The 22,374-nt window shown below is 42.1% G+C and overlaps 1 protein-coding gene across 1 annotated transcript in view; it reads right to left on the bottom strand.

Annotated features, from left to right (window-relative positions):
• vegfc (vascular endothelial growth factor c) overlaps positions 1-20,651 on the bottom strand; it is a 50,964-nt gene extending 30,313 nt beyond the window's left edge. Inside the window, exon 1 of the mRNA XM_063884237.1 lies at positions 20,430-20,651. Coding sequence (XP_063740307.1) covers positions 20,430-20,549 — 120 coding nt within the window. The 5' untranslated portion in view covers positions 20,550-20,651. The remainder of the gene's footprint in view (positions 1-20,429) is intronic.
• Between the last annotated feature and the right edge of the window lie 1,723 nt (positions 20,652-22,374).

Raw genomic sequence — 22,374 nt, 5'->3', positions numbered from 1 at the left:
GCCTACTGATTAGAAAAAAATAATATACCCTATTATATTGTAAACATTAACGCATATATATATATATATTACGTATAAAAAGTGGCTGGTAAAAAAGTTGAGTGGCTGGTATATTTTAGAATCCACCAGCCACACGTGGCACATTGTTTCTGACACAGCACATAGCTTGTTCTTAATCCAGTGTTTACCGCTAGAACAGTGACATTTTATATATATACTGTATAACAACTTTACTAGTCCCTCCTGCAGACATCCTGCTGAATATACACACACACACACACACACACACACACAGCTGCTGGACTGTATATTGAGGACGATAGGTTGGGACGTGTCACGTTGGTGGGACGTATCCAGGAGTTCAATGTAAAGCCAGCCCACATTTCCGATATGATGTCATATCGGCAGCAAATCTGGATCAGCTCGTTTTTACCCCCGCTTTTAGAGATGTGGGTAAGGAGGAAAAGAGAGAGGGTTGTATTTTCTTATACTTTGTGAGTCTCCTTACACACCGGGGACACACGTTTATGTATAAAAGACAGCAGAAAGTGCATTTTGCATAATAGCGGACCTTTAAGCTCGTATAGAGGGGTGTCAATAAGCAAAACATAAAAAATAACATGATTGGACGGACAGTCAAAGAAAGGCATTTTGTCATTGGTGACCCCCTGATGTACATTAAACAATGCAATTTCCAAAATCATGGTGGATGGCTGCTTTCTCAGACGCAGCTGTTGGTGCTCATTTCAGTAAGCCATGTAAATGAAATCATCGGAAACTTGAAATTCTTTTATGTTGTGTTGTGCTTTGAGTATATCTGATTTGTCCATGGAGCATCGTTTAAACTTATCCATTCAGCAGAAAATAATAGTTTAATAAAATAATCCACACTCAAAATCTGCAGCATCAGGCAATCTCTTTATGTCTGGGACTGTTCAGACTGTCTTGGATTGCATTTAATTAACGTTCAGCTAGAATATACATATCCACATGACAGGGCGATGCCAAGAAAAAGACAAGAATAGAGTGCATTAGGATAATATTTTTCAATCAATAATTGACAGTCCATGGCGAATATGTGTCCCGAGGTAAGAGCTTTCATTTAATCACTTTTAATACCATTTGAATTCCACTGTAAAGCCCAGTAGGATATATCTGTGATGTGATTAGTCTCCAAATGTTTTACTTTGCCTGACAATCAATTTTGACAAATAGACAATGCAGTTAAATTCTCTGCCACACACACACACACACACACACACACACACACACACACACACACACACACACACACACACACACACACACACACACACACACACACACACGCTGAACTGGAACCTCAAACACAAGTTAGCTGTATTTAAACACAGATTACTACCCTACTCCAGGAACACATTTTGTTGTGATGACACACACCAAGACTTACAAACTGAAACAACAAAATCATTGTATCAGAATTACGATCAGAATTTTTGGGTCAGGAGGCACACAGCTAGAGGGGAACTCTGAACACAGATGGTAAAACACTCAGACAAAGTACACGTGGAAAACTCTCAAACACACAGCACAACAAAGAGAGAAAGGCCAATATGCATACTGACACACCATATAAACTATCAAAGACACATAAGAGAGTATGTTACGTTGTACATCCAACATACTATAATATCAGACGTCCGTGTGTGAGTGTGTATCTGTGTTTTGAAGAACCAACAACCCAGCCAACCCTCTGACCGATCTACTTCCTGTTTGGCGTGAATGTCGCTGAGCACTACAGAAGTGCATTGCCACGGTTTATGTTATTTGGATCGACGGTTCTGTAGAAAATCCGATCTGACTGGCCGGACTTGTTGAACACGTGTTTTACATGCACATAAAAATCCACACAACAGTACACACACACCCTCCAACCACCAATGAGAGAGGATTTCTTCCACAGAATATGCAGGCAGGATATTGTGTTTGACATTTTTCATGTACTACTCCGATTACATTTGAATCTTCCTTATTACTCAAGTGGGGGTGGTAGGAAATAAGAAGGCAGAAACACTGGCTACATAAGTTATAATGCAGAATCGAAGCAAGGACATGACCTGCCTACTCTGGCTCTGATTGGTTAGTACAATGCACAATCAGCATACCCAGCTGAACACTGCCAGAGTTTAATTCAACGTTTACATGGGTCCACACCAGTGAGGGTTAATTTAACTCTTTTTGCAGGGTTGGTACTTTAACACTTACTCAGTGTAAGTATTAACTCTATTTGGAGGTGGATTACCATGTTAACACTATTAGGTGTAAAAATAGCATTCTGAATGACCAAAATTAGTGGAAAAATAAAGTTAGCTAAATTAAGAAGTTATGTCAAATGGAAAAACCCATTAAGTTAGAAACATGTGCATCACATAAGCATTGTAAAAAACTTTAAACATGCAATAATATTTAACAATGATCTCTCAAATGCTTATTTAAGGGGTCTAAATGAAGTGGGCTGGCCGATACAAATCACTGCATGCATTACTTTGCTTCACAAAGTATTTATTAAGGTGTTCAAAGTACAGTGCGTCAACAGTACAGCCTATAATGAAAGCAGGCTGTTAATCCATATCCTTATGTTTTCTTAAACACAGGTCAGTCATAGGTTGTTCAATTGACTGTGTAGTAGTTGCTTTCGTTGGTAGGGCTGTTTAGCCATCATGGACCCCTGTAGACCCCCACACATATGACAAACAGACTATAACACCCCTTGTTGTGCAATACCATTTATGTGCAATATATATAGATACCGTTAATGATTGTTCAATATATACCTGGCTGCTATACCTCAGAACGGTTTCTGAGGTCTATTTCTGTGTATTTTGTAAAATTGTGTCATTTTTGTATATATTTGGTATCTGGGGTGTAATATTAAGCTGTCTTTGGCTCTTTTAGCTGTAACAAATGAAAATGTCCCCTCTGCGGGACGAATAAAGGTATTCTGATTCTGATTCTGAAGTCCTCCGACTTTCAATCCTGACAGACGGCAAAAAGGCCAGCATTATTCAATTAAACAAATAAATAAAAACAAGGATAATTGTGTCATATTGTTGAGTAAATAACAGTGTGTGGTTTAGAAAAGAATAACATTTAGAAAGAAAAAACGATGAAACAATACAGATTTCAGTATTCTGAGCCCCCGCTCTCTTCCTTACTGACGGCAAAAAATTCTGAAAAAAAAAACAAAGTAAAAACAATAGCTGTGGGTTGATATTGAGTAACACAAAAGTTGACACACAGCTTCCGGTCTCCCAAGACCCCGAGTCCTGCCCTGAAAAAAAGACGTGGTGCAGGCACGAAACATACTACCAAGAGAAATACATTGTTTTAAAATCGTTCTGTTTGACATGAAAAAGAATGGAAATTTGTGTCGTGAACACGAATCAATAGATTACCTTTCGTGACTATAACGCGAAATGCCGTGAAACGGGGTTGGGAAGTCAGACTGCCTTAGTCCCTTAGGGTGAAGTAAGACAGTCAGAGGCAGAGGGGGAAGGGCCCAGACTTCCCTGTTATACTACATCATATTGATATGTTGGTGGTAAAAACTGAGGCTTATATGTAGCACTTTCAGGTAGGCGTGCTGATTTACCTGCAAACAAACACTGCTCCTCCGATCCCTTCACTGGCTGCCAGTGAATCTGCTTCAAGACACTGGTACTGACCCGACATGCTCTGAATGGATCAGACACCTCTGTCTGTTGGTTATTTTGAATCTTCCGTATGAAACTGAAAACACACCTGTTCATTGGCCAATAAATAAACAAACCTCCCACTCCTGTATGCTATTGCTATTTATTTTCTATTTGTGTGTTTGTGGTTCATTGCAGTATTTGTGCAATTTAGTGCATGCGTTTGATTTGATGAGTGGTTATGTAGTTTTGAATCCACAGTGCTTCATTCTGAAAGATATATGAGTTCTTTTGCACTTTAGCGGTGTGGTTTTGTGAATTGTGTTATTTGGAGGAAATGTTATTTTGAAAAACGGGTTTTAGCATTTGAAAGAACAAAAAGTGCTTGGTATCATAAATGTGTGTTTGCCACAGATCCTATTTCCTGCAAAATACAGAAATCCAAGTGCTTTTTGTGGAGGGAGGGTCTTTTTTACCCAATGGTGAATATCCGGAGCTTCTCAGCGGTTGCCAACAAGTGACTCAAATTTCTGGGTTGGTTCGCAAAAATACGTCATCACTGCTCCACTTTATTGAATAATCTGAGAATTATGTAATGTTAGCAAGATCTAAAATCAAGCATTACTACCATTACACCCATGGGTACCACTTTACAATAAGATTACCCTTATAAAGGATTCATAAAGGGTTTATAATTAGGTTATTTATTAGGTTGTAAACACTTTATTACTCATTAAGAACCATTTATGAACCGGTTCTAACATAGTTTTCATACATCAACACAGGCTCACTATTTGGCAAGATGACTAAGCCGTATAATGGCTACCTAGCTCACTCCGTCTTCTTCATCAGCCAGCATCCTTGTTATCTGTTGTTCACTGAGTTGATTCTCCCCCCATCCATTTTGATGTTTCTTGGCATCTCTTAAGCTCAGTAGCCAATAGAAGGCTTAGCAGTACAGATAAATGCGGGCTCACTATTTGGCAAGCAACCGGTCTCAGTTGCCCTGTTTATCTCTTGTCTTATAAAAGCTTATTAATCATTTGTGTTCACAGTGTTCCCATCCTAATTAATTACAAACTATTCATAAATCCTTTATAAGGGTAGTGTTATTGTAAAGTGGTACCCATCCACCTGCTCATTGTAACCCTTTAATAAGCCATCATTATAAGCTACAATTATACAGATCAGTTGGAAACCAGGTCATTGCACAGAAGTGACTAACTACAGTCCAATGTTTACAATTAATTATTAAGTTCTCACTTCTCGTATGGTATTGCTATTTACTTGCTATTTGGAGTTAGTGTGTTCGTGGTTTGTTGAACTTATTGTAAGTCGCTTTGGAAAAAAGACGTCCACTAATGAAATGTAATGTTTTGTAATATGCATCACGTGACTCCAAATGAAATATTGCTCAGTATCTGCTTTAAGTACACTGCTATCTTCTTCACTTTAACTTCATAAACTGATTTATTGCTAATGTTGTGTTTATAGCTTCACTTCCTGAGTCTCTGCATGTCCTCTTCTGATGATGTACAGCTTCATGGCTGTTCTTCTTCACCCCACATGTTCTGTTGGTGCTTCACAACTTGTTGTTTTTCAAGTCCAAGTGACACAGAACATTTTGAAATGTTATCAAAGCTGACAGTAACAACAGATAAATCTGCACAGATGTTCTTTGGTGTGTGAGTTAAAAGCTTGTGAGGTCAATGTCTGCGGCTTCGCTCTGCTAAGCAAACCACTGGCCTGGTGGTCTCCGCGAGAGTCAGTGGTTTGTGTTTTCTTTCCCTTTCTGTGTGTGTTTGAGTTAAAAAATCATCATGGCTGTGTGTTTGTTTAACAAACAAGTATTTGATCGTGTGTGTACCCTAACACACAGACAAACACACACAAACAGTTTACACCGGCACAGTAAATGTGTAACCACTGAAAGCTATCCCCAACAACAAGCTCTGATTTCATTCTCTGCTGCATATAATGTTTACAACGTGGAACAGATTCAGACTTTAAATGTCCTACAACAGTAAACAGTGAGTGGCTCTCATGGACAGCAGCCATCCGTCTGAAGAGATCAGTGAGCCTCATCTCTCACACATGAGCTAGCGGCTCAGTTTAGAGGAAGTGTGAGTGGTTATGTTACCAGTTTTTGGTGATCATTAACATATCCTTACTCTAGCACTACGATCAGGCCAAATCATCAGCACAAACATCAGAACCCAATGGATAGTTGTTTTGATCCCTTGCACCTGCGCTCTACATTTCAAAGTGTTCTTGGGCAACACGTTTAACCACCAAACTGCTCCAGGTGGTAGTTTGTTCCGTACTGCAATTGTTCATGAAAGTAGCTGTGTCTCCATAGGAGCATGACGTCCCTATTCTTATTTCTGCCTGCCAATCTCTAACTAAACTCTCTCTAACCAGGAAAACAGAGCTGACAAAACTGCATGGTGATTCAGTGATCAGAACCAGGCATTGGATTATTTGAGTTATTATTGAGTACTATAACTAATAATTTTCTGATGAACGTTCATGTTTTCATTTGTTTGCGTAAAACTGCAATAGGAGCTCAATTTCACTTATCTGCAAAATACAGTCTAAAAAGATGGAAGCCTCCAGAGTAACTCACTGCCCTGATATCTTGCTTTAAAATGCATCTCATGTCAGGTTTGTATCTATGATTTAACCTGATTAAATCTACAACTTGTATAAATCTGTGTTTCCACTGTCCACACTGAGATCCCATTGATCTGTCTGAAAGGAATGAGCAGATGCCTTTGGAGGCTGCATTACGCCGTCTGACACTGATGGAGAGCTGGTGCCTGCTGTGGAGGCATCAGGCTACAAACAACAAAGTGTATGTGGATGGAGGCCTCAAAAGTGAGTTGAGGTCGGGCTGCTGGATAGCTCAGTGGTTAAACCTGGCGGCCCATTGCAGGTTCCGCTGCCTAGTAAGCCGCTTCGACACCCTAACTGGCCGAACATTTCTGTCAATGTTATCCCCCCCTTTCAACTTTGCATCTCAAACAAAGGCCCTCTCTGGCAAGCCCCCAGGAAGTGCTCCGGAAAAATATGTTTTCAGAGTGGCCAAGCGGCAGTACTACAACTTCTGTATCAGTAAATCAGCGGATATTTTTTAAAAACTAAATAAACTACCCAGTATGAACCTTTTATATCCCTTGTTTAAATCATTAGGTCCTTTAAGTTCTAAAATGTACTAAAAAGTAAATCAAGATTTATTTTCTCTCTCCATTCGTTCTACTGAGCCAAGAGCGGGAGATCGTGGACGGGGCTTAAGGGGAAACTCAACTGCGCATGCTCTATGGGTCCACATACGGGCTCTGACAGCCAGGCATGATGGGTAATTTGTGACGTTTTTCTCGCGAGAATCTCAAGCCATTTTACTCTTCATGCGCCAATGAGCAGCTCTCATAGGAAACGCCTGTATCAAGTTCATATTATACACCCATGGTCTCTGGCCCCCCCAAAAAATAAAAGTGAGTTTGGGTGCAGTTACACTAAAACATGAGTAGAAAAGACCCAAAGTACAGCCAGTGCGCAAACAGAGCCAGACAGAAACCAAAACAGAGTGCAGTGTACAGATCAAGATTAAAAGCACCTCTGATGCTGGCTCCTGCGTTTCCTTCAAGTGTTGTGGAGCACCGTACGACTTTCCTTTCAGAGGAAAAATATTATTTGCAGTACACAAATGGGGCAGTAAACACAGGTTGTTCTATGTGCTCAAGTCCACTGCTGTATACGCGGCTATTGTTCAGATCTATGGCTCAGTACTGAAATGCATTAACGGCTGGAGGGCTCCCCTCAAATATCACCGCCGCTGGAATACATTGCAATTAGTTTAAAACCCCTTTAACTGAATATCATGCTTTTTCGATTTAATAAAATGTTGATTGACTGTAGTAAAATAACCTTCACACCCACAACTGCAAGTGTGTGCATGAGTGCTTCATAGGTCTGCTCCGGCACTTAAAGAGTTAGCAGTGCCCGTAGTGCCCGGGTTTACGTGACACAATGCAATTCAAATGGCGGTCTTTGTGGATTGTAGGAATTGAAAACCGGGGAAAAGCTAAATGACGGAAATGACGTTTGTCGCTTTAGCGGACCAATCACAGCCCTTACAGCTGCGTCGCCTCGACTCAAGGTTACTATTTTTGGGAGGTGCAAGCAACGACGCAAGAAGGGCCCACAACGACGCAACGGGTCAGTAAGGTACCTTGCGTTGCGTCGACGTTGAACCATATATCGGCCTTTACAGGTGTTCACGTTAAGAGGGATGGTTTTACACTAGATACCCACATCACACACACACATAACGCTCATTTGTGAAATACTAAGCAGTTGAAAGTAGGCCTGGATGATTAAGCGATAGGGATAGCTGTCGGGTAATCCTCAGACTGAATTAAAGCTAACTGCTCTGTCAGGCGTAGCTGTGGGAACGCCCCACAGGTGCAAGTTTTTGTCACTTACGCCATTTTTAAACGTATGTCCACTGCAGTTGTCTCAGGACAGAAGGTGTCGTATTATGTACTGTCAGTGAAGCTTGCTGCAAATGTCTATTTTGAGATATAGGGCTGTATAAAGGTCAATATCAGTAACATTATCAACAGGAATTAATTAGTAAACTTGTGTGAATGTTTTATATTTGAATTCTGTCCTCACACACTGAAACTTTTTGAGAAAATAAATCACCTTTTATCTTTTAGAAATATACATTTATAAGCTCAAATAGAAATTATTATTGACAATAGCTGAAATGAAACATTATAGTAAGTCAAAGTGTCTGCTCCACGCAGCAGCAGCACGAGTCAGGTTTCACTTTTAAGTTACAACAGCCGACAACACAATGGTGGAGGATTTAGCATCAGCTAAATGCTAAAGTGCATATTTGGCGACATTTCAGAAAAAAAGGCATAGCATTTCTCCATGTGGCTACCATGTTGAAGAGAACCCTGCTGTCAGATGCTACACACTAAGGACAGCATGTGTTACTGTGGAGGCAGTGATGGTTGGCGTGCCTACATGTTCCATTAACGGCCAAGACATAAATTAAACATTGATATTACCATCTATGCTTCTATTAAGAGTTTATTTTCTCTGAAAGTATGGTTTGGAACTCCGATCCATGTCTCCTATTGGGGCGGGATTACTCAGCGTTCCCTGGTCAGAACCAAACACGCAGAAGCAGCTTCCAGCTATGATGCGCCACAGATCCGGAACAAACTTCCAGAACATCTGAGGTGCCTCAATCCCATATTCTTAAACCTTAAAAACCTTTCTATTAACCAATAGCTCAAACCAATAAGCTCTTCGTCACTCGCGGCGTCTACTGCATTTAAAACAACCATTTAAAACTACGTTCACTGTCTTTCATGAATTGCTTTGTTTTCATTTGTTTTAGTTATTTTTTATTTTTTTGTGAGTGCTTATGTAAAGCACTTTGAATTGCCATTGTGTATGGAATGTGCTTTATAAATGAACTACCTTCACTTTAGAATGCATGTGTCATGTGGTGATCATGACAGGAGCAGATTCCTGGCCTATGCATCACTTTTAAACGTTGTTGCTATCGGTGAAAGAGTGTAAATACTTAAAATATATAACTTCCTGTGCAATGTTTTCAGCAGAACAAATTGCTAACCTGCATGTTTTTCAGTACGGCTGCCTCTTGGCCTCTTTTCTCAAACAGCCTCACTTCATTATGCATTCTATCCTCGTTGACCCCTTTCACCTTCAATTCACTCCCATTCACACTCCCATTCAGCCCCCTGCCATTCAGAGCACACAGCCTCAAACACAGTGTGTCAAGTGGTGAGGTCTGCAGGTCAGTCTTTGGAGGGCCCTCCACCAACAGGTTACCTCCAGATGTCAAAACACTCTGAATGAGCCCTCTCATACCGAGAGCATCAAGAGTCAAAAAGCTTGGCATTAAATCTGGTTGCACACAATGAGTCTGATCTATGAGACTAAATCCCACTGAAGGTATTAGAAAATGATTTAAGAAAAACCTTTGCATGAATGTAAAAAGGAATATATGGTGCAACACCCACTCCTGCTTTTTATAGAATAGGTCCAGAGAGTTTGAGTATAAATGAAACACATTGATTTATTTATTTTTATTCCAATATATCTATTAGAGGATAGATGGAGTGAGGTCAGGCAGGGGGATGGATTCAGATGGACATGGGAAAGCGAGGGGAGGGATGGAGAAAAAGGGTTTCATGAAATTAGATTAGTTTGATTAGTGTTTTAACCCTGACAGAGGTCAATATAACAAATATGAGTTACTCTCTCCAGACTAAGATAAATCAACCCTGTGACAATGATGTACAAAGATACTTTAAATAGGCCTTATTATGCTTTGGGGGTTTCCATTTCCTGCAGTGTGTTCTATAGGTTTTTGTGCATATAAATGGTCTAAAATCCCTGTGTTTCCCACAGAGGGAGTTTCTCTCCCACACACTCCCCCCCCTGCCTAAAATGACTCCATTGGACCCCTTTGTGTACTTTTGGAACATAGTGACATCACTATGTAACACTCACGCTTCAGAATACAATAATACATTGTACGTGATAGGCTAAGAGGCGGGACAAGCAATCAACCACAACAAAGTTGGCCAGCTAACCAATCAGAGCAGACTGGGCTCTGGTTTCAGACAGAGGGTGAAAAGAGGTGCTGCAGCACAGGCAGTATGAGAAAAATGAAGAGCTTTTTGAACATAAAAGCATGGAGACATGTCCCAGTAGAGACAAAATACTAATATAAGCCTGAAATTTGCATAATTTGTCCTCTTTAATCCATTGGACGGCTTCATTGTGTTTATTGGCTCAGCTGATTAATTTATTTCATCCTCTTATTAGAATCGGGATGAATGAACACACTTCTGATGAACAATGTTACAGTGCTCCAGTTGGTTTCTAAGTGGAAAACATTTTGGGTAATACAGTCTACAATTTAGTTTACATTTAATCCATCATGGTGGGTGTATCCGAGTTCCCCCCCTGAGGTCGGAATTCTTACTTGGAAACCCGGAAATACCTCACCATATTCAAGGTATTTCTCAGTCTCTGATATGAACATTACGAGAAAACTTTCAACATATAACATCTTCAGCTTTGGGTATTATTTGTGACCAGTGTTGGTGTAACGCATTACAAAAGTAACGGCGTTACAGTAATGTATTACTTTTTACTGTAACGCAGTAACTTCTGAAATTTGGGTAATATGATACCTGTTACAATTCTCAGTAACACAGTTACAACACATTTTAACCTGAAATGATGTGGTGTTTGTTTTTAAGAATTCACAAACATTGCGAAACATTCTGACACCAGAGAAATAATTGAGCAGGTAGAATAGTAACTCAGTAAGTGTCATGATCCTTGTTTCGTATCTGTCATGTCCTTGTGTTGTGTGTTTTATTTTGAAATGTTTTCCCCTCTTGTGTCACTCGTTAAGCTTCACTTCCTGTCTGCGTTTCCCTCCTGTGCCTGATTGTGTCCTTGTGTTCACCTGTTGCCCCTGTGTTTCTCCTCCCCCTTCCAGCTGTCTCTCCTCTTGTGATTACCCATGTGTATTTAGTCCCTGTTTCCCTTTTGTCTGTTGTTCGGTCGTCGTTATTTCTTCCCTGATCTTGTCCATGATACCTGCCTGTTCCTGTCGCCCTTCATGTCTGAAGCTAAGTGTTTTTCAAGTCCTGTGTTCCCCTTGATTCATGATTTCATCAACAGCTTTTGAATAAAGCTCGCTTTTTGTTTTTGACCCTTACCTGCTTCCCCCTGATTTACTGCACTTGGGTGCAGTTTCCCCAACCCTGACAGAACGAGCGAACCTAATATGGATCCAGCAGTACATTTTGAGGATTCTATTGTGGAGTATTCGTACCACATTTTATGTATTTATGGAGAGTGGAGGAGAGCAGAGTCTAAAGAGGCTCAGGATGCAGCTCTTCTTCGTGCACGCCGGGAATTGGCAGATAAGCCCTGGTTAGAGAGCTCACTACCGGACTATTTAAGGACATTTGTCAATTCCCCAGAAAGCCTGCACCCTTTCTTTAAACCTCGTGTCACAGCAGCCACCAATCCCTTCTTGGGATCCCACCTGGCCTTTGGAGGTCCGGCTACCAGCCCGTGCTCCTGCTTCCGAGCCTCCTGCTGCCAAGGTCAGGGTCCTGCTGCCAAGCCTCCTACAGCCAAGCATCCTGCAGCTAAGCCTTCTGCAGCCACGCTCCAGGCTCAAGTTTTGGCCCTAGCAGCCGCCTACCCGGCTGCAGTTCCGGCCCTAGCAGCCATGTTTCCAGGCCAGGCCCTGGCTGCCATGCTCCCAGCTGCAGTCCGGCCGACTCCAGCTACTCCTGTTCTGTCGGCGGCCCGGCCGACTCCAGCCCCGCCTGCTGTCCTGTCGGCGGCCCGGCCGGCTCCAGCACCGCCTGCTGTCCTGTCGGCGGCCCGGCCGACTCCAGCCTCCCCTGTCCTCTCGACTCCGGCCTGGCCTATCCTGTCGACCCGGCTTCCCCTGTCCTGGCGACTCCAGCCTGGTCTGTCCTTGCGACTCCGGCCTGGCCTGTCCTGTCGACTCCGGCCTGGCCTGTCCAGTCAACTCCGGCCTGTCCTGTCGACTCCAGCCTCTCTGGCCCTGTCGACTCCAGCCTCGCCTGCCCTGTCGGCGGCCCTGTCGACTCTGGCCTCGCCTCCGGTCTCGCCTGTCCAGTCGCCTCCAGTCTCGCCTGTTCCTACTCCGTTGGGGGTCCCGCCGTCACCTGTTCCGATGGGGGTCCCGTCAACACCTGCTATTGTTCCGTTGGGGGTCCTGCCATCACCTGCTCCGTTTGGGGTCCCTCCAACACCTGCTCCGTTTGGGGTCCCGCCCTCAGCTGTTCCGATGGGGGTCCCGCCAACTCCTCACCCCATCAAGTCGGTGGTCCCTCCGACACCTGTTCCGTTGGTGGTCCCACCAATCCATGTCCCTGTCCAGTCCAGTCCGGGCCGCCTGCCAGAATCCCGCCTCCGGACCCCCTCCACCCACGCTTTTGGCCTTGGTCATGCGTCCCTCCTCCAGACCCCCTCCACCCACCCTGTTCGATTTTTTTTGGATTTGTTGGGACATCTGGAATCCGCCCTTTGAGAGGGGGGTGCTGTCATGATCCGTGTTTCGTATCAGTCATGTCTTTGTGTTGTGTGTTTTATTTTGAAATGTTTTCCCCTCTTGTGTCACTTGTTAAGATTCACTTCCTGTCTGCATTTCCCTCCTGTGCCTGATTGTGTCATTGTGTTCACCTGTTGCCCCTGTGTTTCTCCTCCCCCTTCCAGCTGTCTCTCGTCTTGTGATTACCCATGTGTATTTAGACCCTGTTTCCCTTTTTTCTGTTGTTCGGTCGTCGTCATTTCTTCCCTGATCCCTTCCATGTTACCTGCCTGTTCCTGTCGCCCTTCATGTCTGAAGCTAAGTTGTTCATGTCCTGTGTTCCCCTTGCTTCGTGTTTTCATCAACAGCTTTTGAATAAAGCTCGCTTTTTGTTTTTAACCTGCTTCCCCTTGATTTACTGCACTTGGGTCCAGTTTCCCCAACCCTGACAGTAAGCCTGTTTACTATTGGTTAAGAGGGCTGCAGAAACAGATTCAAGATGGAGAGCTGCAGGCTCATAATGGAGAGCTGCAGGTTCACAATGCAGAGCTGCAGGCTCGGAGAAAAGAAAAAGACAGGAGTGCGCGCAGGCCAAAGCAACAGAAGGTAACTTTCTCTGGGTCTGCTGCTTGAACCCCGAGAAGTTCAGTGACTCGTCGCAGAGTGTTGAAGATATGCATCCTCTGTCCTCTGTGGAATCGCAGACTTTCAGAAAGCTTGTCAGCCAAATCCCTGTTAACACACCAATGAGAAGGTGAGCTAACGCTACCATAGAGACTCGTTGATATACAGCAGGTCACAGGGCCGTGCAGAGGCTCCACTAACATGTTATTAATAACACACAGACGCCATGTTACCGGTATCACATATTATTCAGCCCACTTATTTACTATTAACTATTTTCCTAATCTTCAGCATGGACTGCCAGATAGATAGATAGCTTTAATTATTGAGTACTGTATTACATTTTGGAAGTAACTTGCCCATCACTGTTTGTCACATTAAATCAACAGTACATCGTTACTGCTCATCTTCTATCTGTGGATATGTTGCTATGATGCTCGTAGTCACAAAATAGAAAATAAAGCGTAGTTATCTCGGGTGTGACATCACTCCCAGTTCCGACTTCCAATGTCAATGGAACTCAGCAACACGCTGGTTGGTTGAAGGAAAGGTTGGTAAGTTCTTTAACTGGATACCAAACATCATCCTTTTCTTTTCATTGGGACCATATTCTCCACTACTTTGTGTTCAACATGCTTTTTATTTTTCTTATACTATTACTCATGAGAAATGCTCAAACCCTTACCATAGCCTTTACATGTATCATTCCGTGTCCATCTTCACAGGCTGTAAATACCTACATGATATTTTAAATATATTATTTTGAACCTGTAATTGTAAGGAAGACCAGCAGACGCTCAATATCCACACACCATGTCTACACCTCTTTGAATCTGAAGGAACATCGTACAGTGTGATATTTTTAGTCTCATAACTCAATGCAACTCAACACTCAGGAGGAGCGGAGCGACTGAGCTGGACGGTCCAAAGAGAAATCACAAAAAAATCCTTGGAAATAATTGCTAATTACACACCACATTCTTCTGCAGACTCCAGGGGGTTGTGTAATATGGGTGAGAGATACTGTAAAGACAGGCAAGAAGGGAAAGAGAGAGCGAGGGATGGGGGGGAAGCAGTACAAATAGAAACTGAGATGAGAAATGATGTGGTGACTGGGTCAGGATGAAGGCTACAGAAAGTGAAAAAGCATTGATATTGCTTTATTCCTCATCTTTATCATTATGAAGTAAGAGGTATGGAGCAACAGAAACCCACAGAGTATGAGAGAGACATGCTGGAATTGTGACGGGGGTTTCACCACATCCATCCGTCTGCAAAGTCAGGGGTCATTTGCAGATTACATGAGGGTTGTAACTTTTTGGCAAGCTGCATTAACCATTATCACTTTAAATCATTGAATTTCAGAGCAAACAGTCATATTGGACTTTTTCATTCCAGCTTGTACACTACAAAGTAATACTGGAGGGAAGAAATCAAATGTACATTTTCCTCCTTGAAAACAAACACAATGTTTCTGTGGACGTTTTTCTAAAGAGTTCTGTTTCTGAGCAGTAGTTGTAGTTTGGCCCGGTCACATGGAAGGCTTCAACCTCTGTTTGGCAATTTTAGAAATCCACTCATTAGTCATTAGTCAAGGAAAAAGTGATAGAAAGAACTGCATATGCAAAAAGACCTTTAAAGTCACATGTTTTGACCTATTTACTGAAAAGCATGTGCAAACCATGCTACTGTGTTTAACATTAACAAATGAGTTTTTCTACCTTCCTGGCGACCATTGGTTTTCCATTATATACCTGCCTTACAAATATCATTAATCAGACTATTCTCTATGCACACTGAAGGAAGTGGAAACCAATGGCATTATATACCTGCCTTACAAATATCATTAATCAGACTATTCTCTATGCACACTGAAGGAAGTGGAAACCAATGGCTGCGTAGTTAAAGACGGATATCATGTAAGAAACTGATGTAGTGTGGAAGAAAAATCAAGTAAAAGTAATAAGTAGTAGTTACAATGATCAATATAGGTAATGTTGAAATGGTAGCTTGTATCAACTATCGAAAAATAAGCTCCTCTCTGTTATATTGTGCATTTTAGCATCTCTGAGCTCCTTGTTTGGTTTTAAAACCTGCAACTACAGTATTTTGTTAGTCAACTGTTTCAACAAAGCTTTCATAGCTGACCGTAAGTTCTCTCTCTGTCCTGCACAGAAGAGCACACAAAGCAAATAACTGATTTACTCCAAACTGGGGGACATAGCAGAGCATTTAGCAACTCATATACGATATTACCCCGGGTAAAAGAGGTGGTGGAGACCAAAACATCGTTAAAATAGAGCAAATATTGGAATAACACTTATTAGGTGGGTAGAAACAAAACTTTAAATAAATACAGATGTGGTCCATGTCTGCTGGATATGTACAGAGGGCTGCTGTTTGCTAGCATGTTTTGTTTGGTGATAATATGACAATGGTATGTTTGCAGCTTGTCAGCTGCCCACAACTGGCCCAAAGATCAATCAGGTTAAAACGCCCAAAAATAATAAAACCTGTCTCCTACAATTTAAGTCTTGATATGACTAACAGGCAACATCTGATTGAAAAGTGAACTTTCACTACCGGAGCAATACAATGCACAGAGGAGGTTAGGGTGAATGTTAAAGTGTACAAAACACATGAGTTTGCCACAAAAGGTCATGGTTTGTGTTAGTGACTCTGAATCAAGTCGCCATTGATTTGTCAATTTTATGCTGAACACAATCTGTCCCTGTGATTTGACTTGCTTGAAAATAACCATGAACTTTGAGATTCCTCTATTTACCCATCAATGGACAATGAAAACAAATAAAAAACTCCTGCAGTGAAGAGTTTTTCAGATGCCCTACTACCGAGCCAGTACTCTTGTCTGGACTTTCAAGCAGAAGGTTCCCTAAAGTCAAGTTATTACCAACTCACACTCACTATTTTGTGCAAGATTGGTAGGTTGATATAGCCTGGCCTTGGTAAACCCATAAGCAATGAAGCGAAAACTGTCCTGGAGCAGATTCCACAGGTCAAAAAGAAAAATGAGACATGGGAAGCCAATGAAAACATGGAGGGAAAGTAGAAGACAAGTTGGAAGACAAATAGTACTGAACAAGGTTCATCGGAGAGGTTCACTGTGGACTTTTCTTTCATAACACGCCAGAGGTAGGAAGTTAAACGATTCAAGGAGGAACGAGGCTGAAACATGGACTGATTTTTTTGTTGATTCAGTGTTCAGGTTGATGTGTTACATACTGTACTTCCAGCAGTTATCAGAACCCCCAAATCAGTTCTTCAAGGCCGAAACTCCTACTGATATTTTTTGGAATCAAGCTAACATGATTTATCCAGGTAATGGACTGCACATAGACCCCCAGCAAAGCACATTTTGAAATAAAAATACATTTGTCAAAACTCTTTAAATCCCCATTAACACTGCCAAGATGATGTAACAGTATTTATATTCACAATACAAAGCTCTAAGAAGGCTTTCTGATGCAAAACTGTCATTTGTACTTGAAGGTAGAGGTTGGCGGTCATCCACAAGGTGGTCAACACTAATTCAATGTTAGAAATCACTCTCTAGAAACCATGAATATCCATATCAATTTCATGGGCTTCTGGTAGGATTTATTTTACTCTGATGGACTGACCATGAGGAACAGATGCTGGCTGGGTATTATAAGGCAATATATCCATCATGTCATGTGGATACCCTGAGCACGCCGGTCACCAGTCTATTACAGGACTGACTTATCTCCCTGATGGACGGCCAGTCCTATAGTCAATTTAGATACACCAATAAACCTATCCAAAGTGTCTACACTAGGAACAGAAACAGAAGCATCCAGAACAGTCACTGTAAAAGCTTTTTATTTCACCATTGTGGCAAAAACATATAAAGTAATTGCAGCTGTATATTAAACTTAGTGAAGGCTGGAAGTTACAGCCAGTCTCAAAAGAGTACTCCACCACGGTATTGTAGCCCTACAGAATGGTCGGACAAAACAATGAACAGTTTTACTTGATGCCTTGATTACCCAAAATGCAGCTCAACTCATTTTCCTGCAACATAGATGAGTAGCTGGCTGCGGAGAGCAGGTGGCTCTCTCCACATTCTCCGCTTTTAAACCAAGGCAGTTCATCAGATCCATGTTCCCTCTGGAGCCCAAAAGGCTCCAATTAAAGCAGTCAAACTCCCCTTAAACTCTGTCTGCTTCACACTAAGGATAAAAGCTGTCCACAACCCGTTACATCCTAACCTATTCAAAGCCAATAATGGAACAGTGACATCAAGCTATGTAAGGCATAATGTGCATTGAGCCGGTCATTAAAGATAAGAAGAACAGCGACAGGCTAAGCAGGATCCGGATGAGAAGCAGTTTACGCTTTATTACTGTCCAAGACTGTACACATTTTATTTTCTCCATTAACCAGTCCATACTGTGTTCCTTTAGGTGCTTCATTTCTATCTGTCTCCTCCAGTTTAGCCATCCTGAACCCAATGGATCATTATCCCCACAAATATGAAAAACAAATATTAAAAAAGTATTCCATTCCATTTTGTCCAACACTGATGTTAAATTGACCAGACTTCTTTCTGCATCCTTTCCAGCAACGTTATGCTATCCTTAGCAACGGTCTACTAGCAGAGAAGAGCAGAATGTTTGAAATGGAGCAATCAGCATCAAGTATTCAACTAAGCCTCGTAATAAAGATCTTTGACCTTAAACAGGTGGTGAAGATATTAAGTCAGCAGTTAAAATGTCATTTCAAACATCAGTTTCCGTCATACTGCAAAATCATAAAAATCAAGTCTAAACAAAACCAAAAGGTCGGAAATGGCTTAAAGCTGAAGAAAAGAGGCATTTCAAGCATGAAAAAAGTACTTCAAGTGTGGTAAGCGGATTAATCGGTTGTTTGGAAGCCTCATTCCTACTACCATATTATCTCCACAGTAGATATCAGTTGTTACTTAAATTCCTGGCTGTAAAGGATTTAGAGGAGGGGGACAGGAGCCCAGAGGATACTCATCATCCCAATTAAGAGTCTGCTGTGATCAAATACCTGCATGTTACTGCTTAGCACTTATCCCCCTTCTACACACACACACACACACACACACTTGACCCATGTGACACCTGCCTTCATTGGCTCTTTTCTGTGGCTAATTTGAAAACTCTCCTTCCTAATCCCCCCCCCCCCCCCCGGAAAATGTTAGCTGCTCTCTCTATAGCAATTCAGCTCAAGTCAAATCTGCGGCGCTGGCAGAGCATTAAAGAAAATATATTTCAATAGTGTATCACTCAAGCTCTTTTTAAAAGACTTTGATGGGTGCAAACCCTTTGGTAAAAGCCAGTAAATACCAGTTTTGCTTTGTGTGTGAAACAATAAAGAGTAGTTAATTACTGTATATGAAATCTGTGTTTTTGTTTCTCTGTCCTTGACCTCTCAGATCCCGAGGCTAAGCAGAAAAAAAAACTGGTTAAACCAGAACTGATGATTACTATCCGCCAGGAAACACACTCAGACAGATCTGGCTTTGGTGCTTGGTCCTGAGTCCATCACTAATGCGCCTTTTGTTTTCACTCATCCAAAACCACACACACACACCAGGGGGAGAAAAAGTGTGAAAGTGAACTGAGATAAAACCTTGTGATCATTTTTAAGGCAGTTTAAGGCGATTTGGTTACTTTAAATAACCTTTTAATGTATGTATGTATGTATGTATGTATGGGTTCATATCTGCATTGTCTGGGTATTATCACACAGTTTGTATGCTATACATGGGTTTGTGAAGTACAATTATTAGTCTTTTTGGTCATATTGGTTTATTATACCAGATAATATTACTTCACAAAGTTGTATGGACACATAACCAGAGGGAAAAGGGTTCAATTTTAAACAAAATAACTTTAAAATATACAAAACAAGGCACAGTGATGATGCAATCTCATGTATGGAACATACTGAGGATGCAAGATTATTTACAGTTAACACACTGAAGGGGTACAGTGACTTAGTATTGCGCTTTTATAAAGACAGACCCACATGTCTTCTTAATGCCCACTGATCTCACTTCACAACCCCTGTTTGTGAAGCACCCTTTGTGTTAATAATGTACCATCTTGGCATTACTAGTGAACTGAACCTGGAAATTAAATAGACTTGAACATTTTAGAATTGAATGCAGTTGAGTGGAGTTTAAGTGGAGTGTGTTATGCTGACTTTATTTTACTCGTAAAGTACATTATGAAAAATAAGAATTAATTCCACCCCACCAGGAGGTCCCCTGGGTGCTTTTATCTTCTAGAAACATGTGTTGATTCAGATCCTCCTCCCTGTGTTTGTTTGTAGCTACTGCTGGATTTTAAATCAAATAATCCCCAAAACAAAAATAAGGCTTTGTTTCTGTAACGGGACAGAATGATTCCCGGTCCCTCCTTCGCCAACACCTTGACTTTTCACTTTAATTTGCTGTGATCCACAGAGTGGTGTGAAGTTAAAACACATTATTATAATGAAAACATAAAATAAACATTATTCTGGAATGGATCAATCTGCATAATGATGACTTTTACTCTTGGTGTATATTCTGATGGCAATACTTTTCCACTTTTACTTGAGGAACATTTGGAATGCAGGACTTTTCCTGTAACAGAGTATTCCTACACTCTGGCACTTCTATTTTTACTCACAATCTGAGTACTTGTCCCACCTCTGTCTAAAACACCTCCATGTGCTTGTTTTTAATTATTGCTGGATTGTATGCCAATATTCCCCCCCAAGAAAGTTGAAATAAGGCTCCGTTTCTGGGGACAGAATTAGCCCCAGGCTGTCCTTCACCCACACCTTGACTTTCACTTTAACTTACTGCGATGGACACCAGCCTAATAAACCAAGTTAGTTCCTCCCTTCCCATATTAGTAAAATAGCAGACTATAGTTCATATTGGCTTCAGATGCAGAATCAGGTGAAACCCCAGGGCAACATGCAGCGGGACTCACCGGCTGCTCCATCTGCTCAGGCTGCTCCGGGTCTTCATAGTAGTCGCTGTGGCTGGAGTCGCTGGCGAGGTTGGAGTACAGAAGGTAAGCCAGTAACAGAGATATTCCCAGTAGGTGCATGTTTATAAAGTCCTCAAGTGTTTATGATCCGAGAACCATAAAAATGGAAATTTAAAAAACCCTCCCCTGCGTCTGCGTTCCCCTCTCACACTGCCGCGGATACCTCTCTCCCTCCCTCTCCCTCTCTCCCCCTCTCTCTCTCTCTGTCTCTCTCTCTCTCTCTCTCTCTCTCTCTCTCTCTCTCTCTCTCTCTCCTTCTCTTTGTCTCTCTGTCAGGGTCCAGTCTGCACAGAGCGGGTCATATGGAAGCAAATCATTCAGCCGGGTCAGGGGAGCCTGGCGCGTCAGGGACCGTTAAAGCGCAAAATGACAGGAAAACGGAAAATCCTCCTTCAAAATAAAAGCCTCCCACTGGCCGCTGTTTGAGAGTGATCGATGACAGGGAGGATGCCCCTTCACCTTTCTCCCCTCCTAGTCACATGTGCATTACACACAGCTGAAAGGCCTTCGGAACATTGGTGGAAGAAGAACTATTTTTGTGAGAGGTAGATTACATAAGTACATCTTTGAGGGACTTGCACTTTACTTGAGTTTACATTTTAGGCTACGTTGTACTTTTACTCCTCTACATTTATTTAATAGTTACTTTGCAGATTTGGATTAATGATGGTAAATATAATCTCCCTTATATCAGACTTTAGTTCACCTGGAGTAAATCCAGCAGCTACCCAGCAGTGGCTCAGTCAGTAGGGGCTTGGACTGGGAATCGTAGGGTCGCCGGTTCAAGTCCCCGAACAGACTTGAAAATATGGAAGGTGGACTGCTACTTGGAGAGTTCACCTCCTAGGCCCTGCTGTGGTGCCCTTGAGCAAGGCACCGGACACCTCCAGTCCCCCCTCCCCATTGCTCCCCGGGCGCTGCACGATAGCTGCCCACTGCTCCTAGTACTAGGATGGGTTAAATGCAGTGGACCAATTTCACTGTGTGTGCTCTGCTGTGTGCATGTATGTGACAAATAAAGAGGGTTTCATCCTCCGATTCTATCTTCTAGCTATTCTATCTACCCTGCAGTATACAGAGCCATTCAAACTAGCTGCACCTTTACCAGCTTTGAGAATGATCAATAATTAGGCCACCAGCACCCTAACCCAATTACCCAATTGGTAACAATCTAGTGTTGCCAATAGTGGGAAAGTCTGTTCATTTTGTTGCATCTTTGGTTGAAAGCAAATATTATTCAGGCAGAGGGACAAATTGAAGACATAGGAAAAAATTATATCTCAATGAAACGGAGAGACAAGTGTGTGTGTGTGTGTGTGTGTGTGTGTGTGTGTGTGTGTGTGTGTGTGTGTGTGTGTGTGTGTGTGTGTGTGTGTGTGTGTGTGTGTGTGTGTGTGTGTGTGTGTGTGTGTGTGTGTGTGTGTGTGTGTGTGTGTGAGGCATATCTTTAGATATTTAGTGGATATGAAATCCTTCAGGGTGGCCAGCATTCCAAAGTATTACACATCATACAAACACACACACACACACACAAACACACACACACACACACACACACACACACACACACACACACACACACACACACACACACACACAGATTAAGAACAACAGCCTGAATGGTTCTTTTCCTGGGGGGAAATTCGGTTTGGATTAAACTGAGGGAGTTAGTTCTGCCGTTCCCATTATATCACCTATGGCTTCTAAGCAACTAGGGTGCCTAGGTGCATGCGAGTGTGTGTGTGTGTGTGTGTGTGTGTGTGTGTGTGTGTGTGTGTGTGTGTGTGTGTGTGTGTGTGTGTGTGTGTGTGTGTGTGTGTGTGTGTGTGTGTGTGTGTGTGTGTGTGTGTGTGTGTGTGTGTGTGTAAGAGAAAGAGTTAAATAT

Source organism: Eleginops maclovinus, chromosome 5, assembly GCF_036324505.1.
Source record: "Eleginops maclovinus isolate JMC-PN-2008 ecotype Puerto Natales chromosome 5, JC_Emac_rtc_rv5, whole genome shotgun sequence".
Classification (NCBI taxonomy): Eukaryota; Metazoa; Chordata; class Actinopteri; order Perciformes; family Eleginopidae; genus Eleginops; species Eleginops maclovinus.
Note: the sequence above shows the minus strand (reverse complement) of the source record. Positions and strands in the feature narration are given on the sequence as shown.